Source organism: Brachyhypopomus gauderio, chromosome 18 (genome assembly GCF_052324685.1).
Source record: "Brachyhypopomus gauderio isolate BG-103 chromosome 18, BGAUD_0.2, whole genome shotgun sequence".
Taxonomy (NCBI): domain Eukaryota; kingdom Metazoa; phylum Chordata; class Actinopteri; order Gymnotiformes; family Hypopomidae; genus Brachyhypopomus; species Brachyhypopomus gauderio.
The window spans coordinates 18,330,080-18,346,168 of NC_135228.1; the positions used below are offsets into that span (position 1 = coordinate 18,330,080).

General features: G+C 41.5%; 2 protein-coding genes across 3 annotated transcripts; one reads left to right on the plus strand and one right to left on the minus strand.

The window, feature by feature from the left end:
- Positions 1 to 6,002: 6,002 nt before the first annotated feature.
- On the minus strand, positions 6,003 to 9,935 carry rtn2b (reticulon 2b). Of its 2 annotated transcripts, none has more exons than XM_076980008.1 (7): positions 8,744 to 9,935; positions 7,575 to 7,782; positions 7,255 to 7,393; positions 6,892 to 6,961; positions 6,718 to 6,764; positions 6,572 to 6,630; positions 6,003 to 6,414 (listed from the first exon to the last, which is right to left on the minus strand). In XM_076980008.1, the coding sequence occupies exons 1-7, from the start codon at positions 8,754 to 8,756 to the stop codon at positions 6,336 to 6,338; spliced, it is 615 nt and encodes a 204-aa protein (XP_076836123.1). In that variant the 5' UTR covers positions 8,757 to 9,935; the 3' UTR covers positions 6,003 to 6,335. The 2 variants fall into 2 exon arrangements, with proteins under 2 accessions (XP_076836123.1, XP_076836124.1); XM_076980009.1 differs by lacking the exon at positions 8,744 to 9,935 and adding an exon at positions 8,649 to 8,740.
- Positions 9,936 to 10,263: 328 nt separating this feature from the next.
- Positions 10,264 to 14,975, plus strand: ppm1nb (protein phosphatase, Mg2+/Mn2+ dependent, 1Nb (putative)). The gene is made up of 6 exons (XM_076980007.1): positions 10,264 to 10,675; positions 11,224 to 11,795; positions 13,002 to 13,119; positions 13,368 to 13,482; positions 13,943 to 14,006; positions 14,109 to 14,975. Exons 1-6 carry the CDS (start codon positions 10,264 to 10,266, stop codon positions 14,133 to 14,135), a joined length of 1,308 nt encoding a protein of 435 aa, XP_076836122.1. The 3' UTR covers positions 14,136 to 14,975.
- Positions 14,976 to 16,089: the final 1,114 nt, after the last annotated feature.

A 16,089-nucleotide genomic window follows, 5' to 3' on the forward strand; every position in this document is an offset into this window, starting at 1 on the left:
TGTTAGTATCGGCTGATGTCATCCAGTCACATGGTCAACAGTGTCTGCTGAACCTTACAGATGCTAAGGTGTGATCATTAATGGGGTATATATTTTACATTCATGGCATTTAACAGATGTTTTTATCCAGAGCGACTTACAAAAGTGATTTGTCATCTACCGTGTGAATGCCAGCAAAAACAGGTTAGTGTCCAAATACTGTGGAACTAAGATACTATTAGATATAGCAGTCAGCATATAGAAGATATATGTTCAGGGATCAGAATTTCTATTCCCAAATCAACTGAGTGGATAAATTCAACATAATAGAGATTCAGGTATATTCAGTTACACTGAGGTCCTTATTCTACTGAGATAAAGTGGATGTCCCAGCATGATGAACAACATTCCTTGATTTCTACTGAAATATTACATAGATGCAGACTTTAGTTATTCATTTAGGTATTGATTCATGACAAGATACAGTAGGCTATGTGAGACAATGCACCATAGCGCATACCAGAGGATACTGAGAACTCCAGACCTTCCTATAATACTCTTGCTATCCTGATGAAGAATCACCTATGAAAATAGCATAAGTTTGTCAGCAAAAATGCAAAATAGCAAAGGCCTGTCAGCAAAAACACATGTGATTGCAGTTACAGCTCTAATAAACAATCAGACTGCAATTTGGCCATATGAATTGAGTCAGTAGGTGTAAGAATCAGCAGTACTGTGCCTGCTTCTACATGCAGACACAGGTGTACAAGAATGAATGAAGTGCCTTAAATACCATGTCGGAGGACACATGAGTGAATGTCCGCTTTTATCAATTGAGCAAATGTATGTTCTTCAAAACACGGTTAAGCACAGAGCAGTCGTACCCCGTGTACTCGTCTGTTTCATCCATGTTTTGATTCTAAACACAATTCTCCTTTATTCCATTGTGGATGATGAGAGATTTTTTTTCAGGAGCACAAAAATAGCATGCATTATTCTTTGTTAGTGGATGTCTAGACAACTCAGCCTCTAAAATACAAACTGTTAAAGATGCATCTGGTATGGTTTGAGTTATGGTGCATGTGGGTGGGTGTATGGGAGAGATGGGGGGGGGTGGCGGAGAGAGAAAGAGAGGGAGAAAGAAAGCCATGGTTTACTAAAGCCAGAGAATCAAGGTATCCTGATGTTATTGGGCATGGGGCATAATATCTATGTGTGTCTGTGTGTGTTTATGCATGTGTTTGCATGTGTTAAGATAGCTCTGAGACTGACCCTGTTCATGGCCATGGAACATTAATAACTTTCTGTATGAAATCACCCGGCCAGCCCACAAATCTAGTTCAATCAGATTCTCCTTGTTATTTTTATTTATTCATTTATTTTCATTGCCCACCACCACATTCCTATTTAGAGGACCTATAGTGCTTTTTTGTAATAATATATATGGAATGAGGTCTTTGATAAGAAGGACATAGAACAAAAGCAGCAATACCAACAGCCACCTAATAAATGAAGGAAAAAGGACAAAAACACAAAAGAACATTTAACATTTATGCTTAAGGCACAACAGAATATGCAGGTGACCTTCAAACTGCCAGTTTTCAACAATATCTCTTTGCTAATCAACTACATTCTCAAATGGATAAAGCTGATGCAGTCAGATAACCCTTGGAGAGAACCCTAACCAGGGAAATCCAACTCTCAAATGTTCTCACCCCACACACACATATGCACACATATTGTACATAAAATAATTTTATTGTACAATGATTTATAAAATCTGTATTGCCCTATGCATAAAGGATTTTCTATTCAGAACCTTAGGGTGAAAGAAACACTCACTGATTGTCCTGAGCAATTAAGTCATTGTGTAGAAGACAGTAACCACTGTTAAACCCAGAATGATCAGATTGTTCTCACTTCAGTACCTTAAATTTGGATACATTGAATCTGCATCATTGAACTGCAGGATCATTAGACATGTGTAGCAATACAAGCATACATTACACAATCAATAATGAGAAACGACTGCTTTGATGTCAAATTCATACTAATTAAATTTGACAATGTGCTCACATTACATCACAGGGAATCTTTATTATGTGGATTTTGATCAAAGGGGAGTGGTGGGGGGGGGTCACCTTGCAGTGGCCATGGTATTATGTATTTATGCTGTGGAAGCACTTTTTCTAAAACTCAGTTAGAGTTTATCTAGCAAACCACACTGCCAGTGTGTAAAAATACCACACACCAACAACAGTGTGATGCTGCTGAGATTGCCTTCATTGTGCTCCTGTGTTAATTTTACAACTGACCTTGTTCAATTAATGTATATTACAAGGCATTGATTTGCTAAACTGCAACTGGCACAACTGGCTTTGTGTATGTGTATTTGTGTGTAACTTCATTTATATCTGTACACAGAATACGCTGCTTTGTGTGTGTGTGTGTGTGTGTTAATTTCTATCTGCGTTTATAGATATAAATTAACACCTGTTTATCTCCATACTGCATGTGCATACAGATACACCAGGAGGTGTTTTTTTGTATTATTCTTGTGTGATGAACTATAACTGTGAACTATAACTGATGAGATAATCGCATGTGTGCATGTGAGCACAAACACACACACACACACACACACATTCTCATTAGTGTAAGAATGTATGCCAGCATTTATAGAGTAAACACCATTTTGTTTGTTTCTCATTACTTCAGCCCACTACGGATGTTTCTGCTCAAGGACTAGATGTGGATCTCATTCCTGCTGACCTACTCCCCATAGTATTTCACCCTTTGGCTCTGCTAACCAACCACAACCCCCAGAAGTGCTGGCATGATGATCTGAGGGGATGTTCACATTGTTAAAATGACACATATGATTTTACTTGCCCTTTCAGAAAGGTTATTTTTATGGAGGATGGTTATTCTTATTCTTTGATGGTTGCATGAAAATCATTGTGTTGTTTACAAGAAACTGATGTATGGAATGGATGTGATGAATGAATTATACATACAAAGTGTGTATGAAAGCTTACCTTTTACATTTAATCTGGGAAGACTTCCCAAAGATGCCGTCTTTACATTTAGTCTGGGAAGATTTCCCAAAGATGCCGTCTTTACATTTAGTCTGGGAACACTTTCTAAAAATGACATTTTTACATTTAGTCTGGGAACACTTTCTAAAAATGGCATCTTTACATTTAGTCTGGGAACACTTTCTAAAAATGGCATCTTTACATTTAGTCTGGGAACACTTCCTAAAAATGGCATCTTTACATTTTGTCTGGGAACAATTTCTATAAAAATGTCTTCTGAGTACATCCTTTCTCATCTTTTTTTTGTCTTTTTTGTGATAGTGTGCCAGGAATCTTGTCATAAATTTGGTCCTGAGAGGCCAGTCTACCCTGGACAAGGGCAATTTAGCTCACTGTGGATCTGTTCAGCCGGAGCCGGGGTAATTTAGCCTGGACACCGTCCAGTCAGACAGTGCCTGACCAGAATCTTGCATCAGCCTTCTCACCTTTTCACCCATTAAATCAATGGAAATTAAAAGTCACTCAAAGTTGCAATGAAAAAGTTTAGTCTGAGGGATAATCAAGGGCAGTTAGAAATTTTTGTCAAAACATGTTGAGAGTTTGCACATATTTGAACATATTCAGACATATATTCAGACAAAGCAATCCATATACAATGTTCTTTGAAACATTATTGTTTGTGGCAGTGGAATTAGTTAATGAACTAGGAGGTAGAAAAAACACCTGTCCCTTTGCCACACTGGTGCCACACAGTAATGATATAACGGTTCTTTGTGCAGTCTTTGATGCCAACCAGTATGACATGATGACAGTCAGACACAAGTACATATATATGGAAAATAGACTTAATCCAAGGTACTAATTTTATTTAAACTGGAACTAATTTTGCAAAGTTGTCTTTTTGAAATGCTGACTCTGAGTGCTGAATGTTTCTATTAAACGATGAAGTATCCTTAACAACTGTCCGTTTACCACAAAACATGGATGCTAATGGCACGCAAATGAAATCCACACAACACAATTAGATTTAGCTGAGGTCAGGCCAGTAAGCAGAAAGAGAAATACAGCTTTGTGACATCATGTAAAAATATGTCTTGAATTGGTTTTGCAGAAGTGATTGAATCATCCACATATTTTCATATTTTATTTCTAATCTGTCATTCTTGGATGCCTTTGTGCTGTTGTCCTTTTTCAAACCATATGTGGAGGCAATGTTTGGAATTATGAAAAGGACTTTTATGTTGTCTTTCCTTCCCTTTATGTGATGACCCTGTTGATCATGGGAATGCAAACGCATTCATCCTGTATAAAGAAAAAAAACCCATGGATTACTTTTTAACTCCAAATTGTCAGAAGGTAATCGTAACAAAAATTGTATGTGTGCCCCCTCTAGTGGACAAAACCGATAGGGACTGTGGAGGTTCATCATATCTGATTAAACAAAATTGTTCACGGAAATGGTATTGGTTTGACTTTGATTTAACTATATGCATTTTGCTAAAGAGAGAAATATTCTAATAACACTCATGAGTACAAAATTCACAAGGGAACTTTAATGTCAAGTGCTGGTGATGGTCAAAGTAGACCTACATATGTCAATTGGCTTTTGTGTTTAACACACATATTCACCGGTCACTTTATTGGGTATAGCACCATAATAGTACAGAGTTGGACTTCCTTCAGACCTTCCTTAATTCTTCGTTTGCATAAATGCAACAAGGTACTGGAAACATTCCTCTGAGATTTTGGTCTATATTGACATCTTGTCTTCACTACAGGTGCTGCAGATTTGTTGGTTACACGTCCATGGTATGAACCATCCCAAAGGTCATCTTTTGGATTGAGATCTGGTGTCTGTAGTGGCCATTTGAGTACAGTGAACTGTACAAAAAAATGTTCAAGAAATCATTTTGAGGTGATTTGAGCTTTGTGTCATGCCATTTTATCCTGAGGATATTATCCCGTATCACTATGGACATATCCAGACGGACATGGTCAGCAACAATACTCTAGGCTGTGGCCTTTAAATGATGGTCAGTTGGTATTAAGTGGCTCGAAATGTGCCAAAAAAAATTATACCTCCACCAGCCTGAAATGTTGATACAATTCTGGCCCCACCATCCGAATGTTTCCGCAGAGACTGGTACATTAGACCAGGTAATCTTTAGATCCATTAGTCTTCTATTGTCCCAATTTTAGTGAGCCTGAGTGAATTGTAGTTTCATTTGCCTATTTTTAGCTGACGGAAGCGACACACAGTGTGGTCTTCTACTTCAAGGTTCAGTGTGTTTGTTCAGACATGCTCTTCTGCACACCTTGTTTGTAACAGTTGGTTGAACTACTTTTGCCTTTATATAATCTTTTCTCTTTTCAGGTCCATTCTCTGTAAAGCCTAGAAACGATTGTATGTGAAACAAACTCAATAGATCAGCAGTTTTTGAAATGCTCAGACCACCCCATCTCTCCCCAACAACCATACCATATTCAAAGTCACTCAAATAATTTTCCTCCCCATTCTTGGCAATGTCTACATGCCTAAATGCACTGAATTGCCACTATGTGATTGGCTGATTGGATATTTGCATTAACGAGCAGCTGCACATGTGTAGCTAATAAAGTGGCCAGTAAGTGTAGAGCAGGCGTACTCAACTAAAATTGTCCGCGGTCCAATTTTGGCAGATACCTGTGACCCGAGGTCCGGTGCGGGCGGGGGTGGCGAACGTAAGTTGTTGAGCGGGGGGGGGGGGGGGGTGGTGATGTTGGCGGCGAACGTAAGTTGTTGAGCGGTGGTGGCGAACGTAACACTCGTGAAATAAATGCTACGGTTTTGTTTTGGTCCGTATCCAGTAAATCAGGAATGAGATTGGGTCCGGACAGGACTGCGTTCGGGTCCGGATCCGGACCGCGGTCCGCCAGTTGAGTACCCCTGGTGTAGAGTATAACATTATTGTATCTAATATAACACAGTAACATGTCACAGTAACACCAGGTGAAAAATATGATTTAATTAGATATTCAGTAAATCAAATTTAAATCTTGGGTGAAATGGAGAATGCACCCAAACATTTGATGTTTTTTTTTTGTTTGTTTGCCAGAAACTGATTCAGTTCTAGAGACCAGCTGCTGAAATCTAGGAATAAAGGGGAATACGTTCCTAGCACCATAAGACATTTAAGAAACAAACAGCCCAGCACCTCAAACGATCCCCCATCTCCCATCCTACACCCACCTGAGCCCCAAATGCACAGTAACAATATGGACGCAATAAGACTGTATCTCTCTTCTTCTTTTTTCCCACACCTTGCTCCTTCGTCCTCCTCACTTAGATTTGAGTTTTGGCTTTGGTGCAGGGGCTGGAGGCGGTGCAGGTTTGGCCAGAGTTGCCACAATCTCAATTCTGGAGGGCAAAGATAATTTAGAAGTCTACTATAGGACTTTCAATCTGACAGTAGATAACTTGTGAGAATAAATGGGTTACACTGTTCATTCAAGAACAAAATATGGAATTTAGATCATTTGCTCATTTTTGGAACATGAAAATATCAAGGGCTTACAACTCTTTGCTTTTATCCACCAGCAACTTGACAGCATTGATGAGCTTGTCGATCCGCTCCTGTTATAAAGAAAGATTGGTAGGTCAGGAACAGTGTGAATCCACAAATTATTAATAATCTAATTACCTTGAAACTTTATGTCTTACCTGTTGAAGTTTGTATGCCAGAGGCAGAGAAAAAACACAAATTACACCTGTTATAAGTAGAAAGAAAGTGAAGTGTTTCCCATGGTTTAAGACAGATGAGTGAAAAGCTGGCCCTGCATGAGAGGCAGGTCTATAAAATGGTTGGTAAATGGATATATAATTAATGGCTCTTACCAGAAATCATAAGTGTCAGACCATTGGTTTGGACTCCCACATAGGTCAACAGGTACAGCAGCCCAATAAACTATAAAAACAAACAATGCTTTGCTTTATGCACTTAAATATCCCTCTCGATGTGTTTGGTACATGCCATCTGATATATACAGTCTGACAAATGTGTATTATATTCTTTCTGTTTCATGAGAATATACAAATTCTACCAAATGTGGTGATGTTACAATATTGCCTTTGGCAATTAAGGAAGATGATAGAATTGTAAATTGTGTACATTTACAAGTTTTCTCCTCTGTATTTTACAAGAGGTTCACCTGCTGCAAGTAAACAATGTTTTTTAAATCCATGAACTCATGCTCACACCTTCAGGGAGTCCATAATACTGTCAATGAAGAAGAGTCTCTTTAGCTCAGTGATGAGAGTCGCGATCAGGAGAACAATCTTCTCCACCACACGGATTGTGTCTTCATCAGTCAGAGTGCTGTCCTCGTCCAAATACGACCTTTTACATAATACAATATATAGGAATATACGGTGTGTCCTCACCAGGATGTCTGTTTCATTTCCCCAACAAGCTAAAATCCTTGACTTGCTGTTCTTTGTTCATGAAAAAACACAATAGATCTTAGGTTTAAGTTGAAATTAATCTGAAGGAACGTGGCTGAAATCCTTAAACGACTTACTGGAAGGGATGCTCTCTGTCACAGAAGCGTACCAGCTCCATGGCTTTGTAGAAGAGACGCAAGGTGAGTGTGAAGGTCATGAGGCCTAGAGCCAGGTTGGACAGCAATGAGATTACGCTGACCTGGAAGAGGCAGGCCAAGCCCACCACCATCCCCGTAAACACCAGGCCTGTTTTCCGCACTTCTCGCCAGTACAACAGGTCCACCACTGCGGAGAGAGGAGAGGGGGAGACCAAGTGCCGGGTGTGGTAAGGGAGGGAACAGAGGCCTCTGCCCAAACCCCACGGCCCACTGGCCCGGGATGCAAGGAGCACAAAACCTTTTAGTATCTGACTATGAGCAGTTTGTTGTAATCTGCATCTTTTGAGAAAGAAGATCACATTTCTAACACAGTTTTCTCTTTCTTCGCTTTGTTTCCAGTATATAGCAAGTTTTTTGTTAACATATTTGCATTTGGAATATTCATTATCATGAAATATTCAAATGAACGAGCCACCATTAAAACCATGAAAATACTATGCACACTATGTAGCAGTTACTTAAATAAGACTTATGTCACATAGAACAGTTTTATTACAAATGACTGGTGTCCTTATAATTCATTAGCTTAGATAAACACACATAATAGAGAAGCTCCTTCCTTCATGTAGAATCCTCAGAAACTGCTGCTATTTTCTAATAATTTGGTGAACAGAGGTGCAGAGGTGAGGAGAGCTGATAAACCTCAACCCTTCAGAAACTCTTATGTATAACAGAGCAATCTGAAGCAAGACCCCTGGTCTCTCTGATACGCCATTTAGTTCAACCTAACATGGCCGGTTCAGATGGAATCACTCCCAGAAATCTCCCAAGTCAGAGCAACAGTTTCACCTCATCTACTCACACATCACCCTCAAAAAGCAGCCCGGTGTATCTTAGAGTCCTGCACAGGTCCAGTACTAGAGGTAATCCATCCATTAGATCCATTCAGCTGGTAAGGAAGCCCGGTGTCATGATCTGACCAGTCAGCAGTATAGCGGCGGGTCCACTACACACTACATGAACGCTAGCAGAAGCCTGTTCACGTGCTCCTACCATTATTCTCAGCCCTGCTCCTCGCCCGGTTCTCCGCCTAGCCAAGCGGTTAAAAGAGAGCTCGCGTTCAGCGTGGCTGGGGTTGTGTGCCTCACCTTTGCTGGCCATGTTTTCTGCGTCCACGCCAGACCCCCTCTCCTCCCAGCACTCCTCCAGCCCGATGGGCTTTTTTTGGCCACCTCAGCGCCGTCAGCAGGAAAGGGCCAGTCTGACCTATTTATATATCTCCAACCACTTGGACACCCCATCTTCACAGACACACACAGACGCACAAACACAGCCTGCCTTGCCCACACCTCTCTCTCCTTCCCAGTCGCTCAGAGTGAGATATCAGCATTTGTCAGTGACAAGACAGGTGCTGAGTCTCTATAGAGCCTGTCTTATATTGCAGTACTATTTCCTAATCAATAGGACTAGAAATAAGGTTTTGACAAAGCTGGCAAAAGTCAAAATGTCAGCTATTAATACTTCAGGAACATTAAAATGCATCTAGTTATTTTTCATCTTGAACTTCCTCAACTGATTCATATTCATCTATATCCTTGCAGATGAATATGGAATTAAAGCATTAGACATTTCCTCAGTGTGAAACTAAGAGAGGGGGATCTTATTTAAAGTATAAGTAATTCAAACCATCAGTAGCTTCTAGGGAAATTATCAAATTCTCTGCTTCATGGCAGTAATGTGTTCGACTCTGCTCTGTATCGCTCTGTAAGAAAGAATGAGTGTGTGATTTAAAGCATCTTGTAGAGGGCTAATATTTACCATGAGAGTACATCCTTTATGCTGTAAATCATAATAACAGCTTTTTGTGTAATTCAGAGTTTATTAATAAATGTATTTATTTATCTAATGGTATAATCTGTCTAAATGACACTCCACATGAATCACAGTAACATGCTTTTTGTCTACATTTATCTCTTTTACAAAATTGTGACATGTCAGTGTCTGTAATGGCGGATTCTTGGTAATCCGAAGTCATCGATGTTCACAATAATGGAGAGAGTTCAAAAGGAGGTGCAACATGAGACAGAGGATATGAGAGAATGAAAGAGAGAGAGAGAGAGAGAGAGAGAGAGAGAGATGGTGTGAGAGAGAAAGAGGGTGAGAAAGAAAGAGAGAGAGAGAGAATGAGCCAGTGTGAAGGATTGTGCATGCGTGTATAAAACAAGAAGGAGGAAGGAGTACACTGAGAGGGGATTGGAGCACAGAAATAGCTCGGCCAATCAGAAGGATGACAGGAAAATAACAGGTTCAGAGAGACAGCTGGAAGAGAGGGAGCAGCACTGAGACACAGAGCAGGAAGAAATCAGCACTACAGCCATTTGCACACCACAGGGAAAAATGCAGATCGCTTAGACATCCAAAAAGCCACCCAGCGATGGGTAGATTAAGTAAGGGTAACGTTGGCTCTCCTGGATTTCATTCTTTGCTGATGCTCAGAGGACTAAGACCAGCCCCTGTGGCCATCATGCTCTGAAGGCCCTCGACAGCAAGGCTGAACACAGCCAAGGAAAAAGCCAGGCAGGCAGCGGCATTTAGAGCAAGGGCTGAGAGCGGGCCAGACAGGCGGGACACCGGGGCTTCAGACGTGGGAGCGGAGACAAAAGACGGCATGCGCACCTCGAGGAAAGGGAGCGTGGAGGTGCCTGCTTTTGTTCGGCAGCTGGTGAAAGAGACCGAGAAGCGGGTCACCTCCTTTTTCAAAGGCGGGCGCGGGGGAGGCGCGGGGGAACTAGCCGAGGGGGAGGATGTGGGCGAGGAGGAGGGAGTCATCCCCAGCCCGTACCTGGAGCGCCCCGTGCTGGACAAGTACATGGAGGAGGGCAGCGCCTCCTGGGGCCTCGCCTACGCCCTGGCCAGCATGCAGGGCTGGAGGGCCCACATGGAGGACTTCCACAACTGCTTTCCACAGCTGGGTGGAGAGCTGGCCCACTGGGGATTTTTTGCCGTGTACGACGGCCACGCCGGAAGCACAGTGGCCCAGCACTGCTCTCGGAACCTTCTGGACCACATACTGGGCACAGGTGGGTCAGGAACTCTCTCATGCCCGTGCAGAACGTCTTGTTCCATCTGCAGGCCCTTCAGCTCAGCTTGATCCAGATGCAGTGTTGAGACGTGAGATAAGATACTGTACGCCTATTGATCTTCATGAGAAAGACCTCTGACCTGAAATATTAGAAGACTATTACAATTCTTACACTAAAGAACATAAAATACAGTTACACTAGAGTGTAAATACCTGGGAGGGCAAAGTTCCTGCATCTGTTAATCTGCGAAGATTAGGTCTGTAGTAAGAAATCACAAGAATGAATGGCATACCAGCACTATAACTTTAATGATCTACTCATTCCAATTATTTTCCTAATCTAAATAATTTGCTGTACTGCAGTGATTTCTAATACATTTCCTGCATCTATCAGTAATTATTAATATATTAACATGTATTTATTATCTGCAGTCTGAGAAAATAATGTAAGGGTTATTTTGGTTTAAGAAGAGACAGTTTGATACAGTCCTGTGGGGCATACATAGGACACCAGTTATGATGCTTCATGTGAGTGGTCTCTTCTAGGCAAGGTCCGGGCGGAGGAGGACATGGAGCAGGTGTCTGAGGGCATACGTGAGGGCTTCTTCCTCATGGACAAACACCTGCATGCCATGGCCTGCCGTGAGGGCTGGGAGCGAGGTGGTACCACCGTGGTCTCCACGCTCATCACCCCACGACACTTCTACTTTGCCAACTGCGGCGACTCTCGGGCCGTCCTCTGCCGGGCGGGCGGCGTGGCCTTCTCCACCGAGGACCACAAGCCCTTCAGCCCCGGGGAGAGGGAGCGCATCGAAGGCGCTGGCGGCTCGGTGACCCTTCAGCGAGTCAACGGCTCCCTGGCCGTCTCCCGGGCCCTGGGTGACTTCAGCTACAAGGCGGCAGAATGGCGCCCCCCCTCCGAGCAGATGGTCTCACCCGAGCCGGAGATCTCGGCCGTGGAACGCTCCCCTGCCGACGAGTTCATCGTGCTGGCCTGCGATGGCGTGTGGGACACGGTCAGCAATGACGAGTTGTGTGCGTTCGTACGAAACCGACTGCAAGTGTGCACGGACCTGCGGGAGGTGTGCTCCCAGGTCATCGAACTCTGCCTCTATAAGGTAAGACCACAGCTGATATGAGTGGTGCATCGTAGACTACTGAAAGGCTGTTACTCAAAAAACTCCTAGCCATTTAAATCTGTATTAAAGATTGGTTAATGAAGCCTCTCTGTAAATAATGGATGACTCCCACAAGGCTTCTGTTTCACACTCAAGCACTGGCACTAGCTGGCTCTTGTGGGATATTGCTAATAGATGCATTTAGAAACCTCAAGATCCACAAGCAACACCATGGTTCATTGTTTGTTGGCAAGACTGTATTTAGAACACGACAGGTGTCTGAACACTCATGCACGCACGCGCACGCACACACACATGCACGCACACACACACACACACACACACACACACACACACACACACACACACACACACACACACACACACACACACACATACACACACAAACACACACACACACTTTCACACATGCTTCTTCTCAACTCCTGGGCACCAGACTTCGTCTATGATGTCTTATGCTGGTTTCAGCTGAACTGTTATGCAAGAGGAGGCTAACAGCCTGCCTGTGAGAGGATATAGGAGAGAGATGTGCACTGACCTGAAAATATCACTGCCTTCCCTTATTTCTGAGTCTCATTTTGTCGTGACAGTGCCACCAGTTTATAGCAACACAGCGTTCAACCTCTAAGCTGCAAATGGAGGATCTAATTTTAGCCTCAGGGTGAGAGGATTAGAACATTTAACTTAGCATCTCACCAACTCTCAAAACACCTGCATGTGAGTCACTACCTCATTAAACATTTCAGAGGTGGTAACCTACGGACATGCTTCTTGCCAAGTGACAGGATAATACTATTACCACACTGCTAAAATAACACTGCTTATGACGTAACTGTAATGTCAAACACTAAGCTGTTGCCCATAGGATGACAAACCTTGCAATGGGTTGTCTCGTTGGCATATACTAACTCCCCAAAACACATTCCTTGGCTTTTTCATCCATGCATTGCATTATAAATCAAACATCAAACAACACTGGAGTCAGTCTGTGTCCAAGGTTCTTGTCAAATGTACGTGTATTAGGAATGATGACATCATGACATGTGAACAGCAAAATGAACAACACCACTTCCTTCACAAGTCAAATCAGACTGAAGAACAGGCACACCCTTTGGAAGGGGGGGGGGGGTGTCTTGAACTTCTCTCACTGCATGACGCTATTCCGCCTCCTTTGTTTTTTCCCAGGGAAGCCTTGACAATATCAGCATCATTCTGGTGTGCTTCCCTGGCGCCCCCCAGCTGTCACCTGAGGCACTGCACCATGAGGCAGAATTAGAGGACTTGCTGGAATCTAAAGTTGCTGGTGTGTAATAAAGTACCTATATTCATATTCAGACACTTTCTTTGCTAAAACTATAATCCCTAATTTTGGCTCTTTTTTACCTGTATATCTGGTGTCAGCATGAAATAATGAGCTAAAATAATTCTGTATTTGTTATTTGATTTCTAATGAGAATGTTTCTGACAGTTAAACAAATGGTGTAATTGTGAAATGTAATTCTGCTTCATTCCTGAAACGTGACTCTTCCTGCATGAATGCTTCCTGGACAGAAATATTTGAGGAACTGAGTGGGAGAGGAGACGAGCCTGATCTCCTGTCAGTCCTTACTGTGCTGGCTTCAACAATGATACCTGGACTACCACCAGGGGGCGGCCTTCAAAGCAAGTAAGTCAGTTTCCCACCCCTCTGGATTGTGCCTACACCAAGGATGCATAAAATAAAGCAGAGATACAGAGAAAGAAAGAAAGAAAGAAAGAAAGAAAGAAAGAAAGAAAGAAACAAACAAACAAAGGAACAAAATGAGAAAGAGGGAGATTCCAAATACAGTTTGAGGAATAGGTAAGCAAACATCAAGCATGCACACTTCTGAGAGATGTCCAAGTCCCCCACGGATACTGCAGCTGTTTGACTGAGTCCCTCTGCTTAGCAAATCAGCATGCTCCCAAACACAGCCCCAACATCACAGTGTGCAACAAAAAATTAATTTGCTTCATCTTTTTAAACATCACTGCTTATGCATTGATCATTCTAAAGACTCTGGAGCGAGTATCACCCAGGATGCAACAAAAAATCATACATGAAAATTTTGTACGCACCCCTAACTGTAGCACCTTGCATTTTGCAGACGGAACCGCATCATTTCTGCTTACTATCAGCAAAAGGAAGCGCGCAGAGCTAGATTATCCCAGGTAACCTTCTCTCTGGCTTTCAAATTTCAATATTTGTGCATTATTTGACACTGGACATCTCCAGTCAAATAAATCAATTATAACATTATTATTATTTTTCAGGAACTTGGTTCTCCAGATTCTACATAGGATTCATCTTCTAAACTATTATTAATAAGAGATTCACATTAACATGTTGTGTCATTTCCAGGTGGAGAGATATATTTCTATTAACATCAACATACCAGCATGAGTAAAAGAATGTGTGGTCAATCGCCAACACACTCACATTTTCCTTTATGAATACTTAGAGAAGCAATGCTGTGCAACTTCTTAAGATCATGAACACTGTATATTGACTAGCTACGTTTTCTCCAACTCATTAGGTTCTGAAATATTTGCTCAATTTTCTAAATTTATTTGAAATGAACACAGCGATACTCAGGTAATGTATAAAAACGTGAGTTTAACAAGTCTTTAGAACCTCTGAGTTTTAAAGACATACTGCACATATAATTTTCTAACGAATTTCCAATGAATTTCCCAAGCCAGACTAAATGAGAGAGCCAAAATGAAGTTTTCTGATCTTTTCCATTTCTTTAAGAAAGCACTTTGAGGTTTCTGAACATGCAGACCTACAACATGGACAAACACTAGGATTGTTCGAGCTCTTCAACTGTCCTTTTCTGTAATCTGATGTTTGCATGATCTGTATTGTGCTGCCTTACTGACTTCTTTAAAATTAGATTAACATTGTAAAAAATTTACAACGGATGTCTATTCAATGAATTAATTCATTATTGTATAATGTTATGTGAAATGAACTTTGTGCATATTTTACACATCCTATTTACTGATATTTGTGTTTATTTAAAGGTTAAAGCTTCAGTAATAAATTAATAAACTTACATACGTGTGCGCAACAACTGAGACAAATGTAAAATATTTAAGTCAAATGTGAAAATTGTAACAGCCATAAAAACTAAATTTCAATTAATCAATTGTTTATGTGTATTTATACAAGCGAATCAATGAATTAGAACTGAACATGCAGTGTGCTTTATGAACAGTTGGCCTCTAGAGGGCAGCAGAGTGTAACTCCTCAGATTATAGGAGCGCGAACAACGTGCTTGAAACAACATCCCGTTACTGGTCAATGGCAGATTAATAGCACTATTAATCTATAACCAGATCATTTATACAGAGGAGAAGTGCCACTCTGTGAATGAATGGAGCGAAACTGCTAAAATGAAAATGTAAAATAGTTTCTCACAATTTAGCCAGGTTTTTCTTTTAATGTGTTCCTTTTTTTGCAGCAAATGGGTTTTAGAGAGTAGGACGATAGCATTTATTTTACTCCAGCTTCAGTTCACCAATCAGTCAGTAGCAGACATGCTAGTGTCCTATACTAGCATTACTAGCGTTTCTTGTAGAAATAATAGTGCGGGTACGTTTTCTTTCCTACTAGGGTGACGTATATTTCTGTTCCCCAAAATTAAACGAAGATCCTGGCCAGGTGGTAAAAAAAACTGTCACCCTAAACCCCGATGGAATGTTCCATTGGTCGAAATAGCACAGGTGATTCATTTGCATATCTTCACGCAGTTGTCAAATTCATGAGCCACATTGGAAGTAATCTGGAAAGATGAACAGGGACGGAAAAGTAGTCCCTAAACGGAAAGGTATTTTGTGAACATTACTGAGAGATTTTATCTCGACATGGTGTTGCTGTTTTATTTATTAAACGGAAATCATATATTATCGAATTCAGTAGTATGTTATTGCTGTTGCCACTCTGGTATATAAAGTCAACAGGTAAAGCTAGGTAGGCGCTTCCTGTCAACAGGTTCTCCGTTAGCTTTAGCTTGTATTAGCTTGGAAACAAATATTAGCAGCAGCTATCTGACCTAGTTATCTATCGAGAACAGGACGTGTCTGTGGGTGTGAATTCAGTGAACTCCCTCCAAGATCAGAAGCCAGCTGGGATTCTAATAAAATAAATAATGAAAAACTACTAAAGAAAAATATATAAGTATTTTTTTTGGGGGGGGGGTGCGCTACCTCAACAGTCTCAACGGTCATTCTCAGGATGACGTCAGAGGGG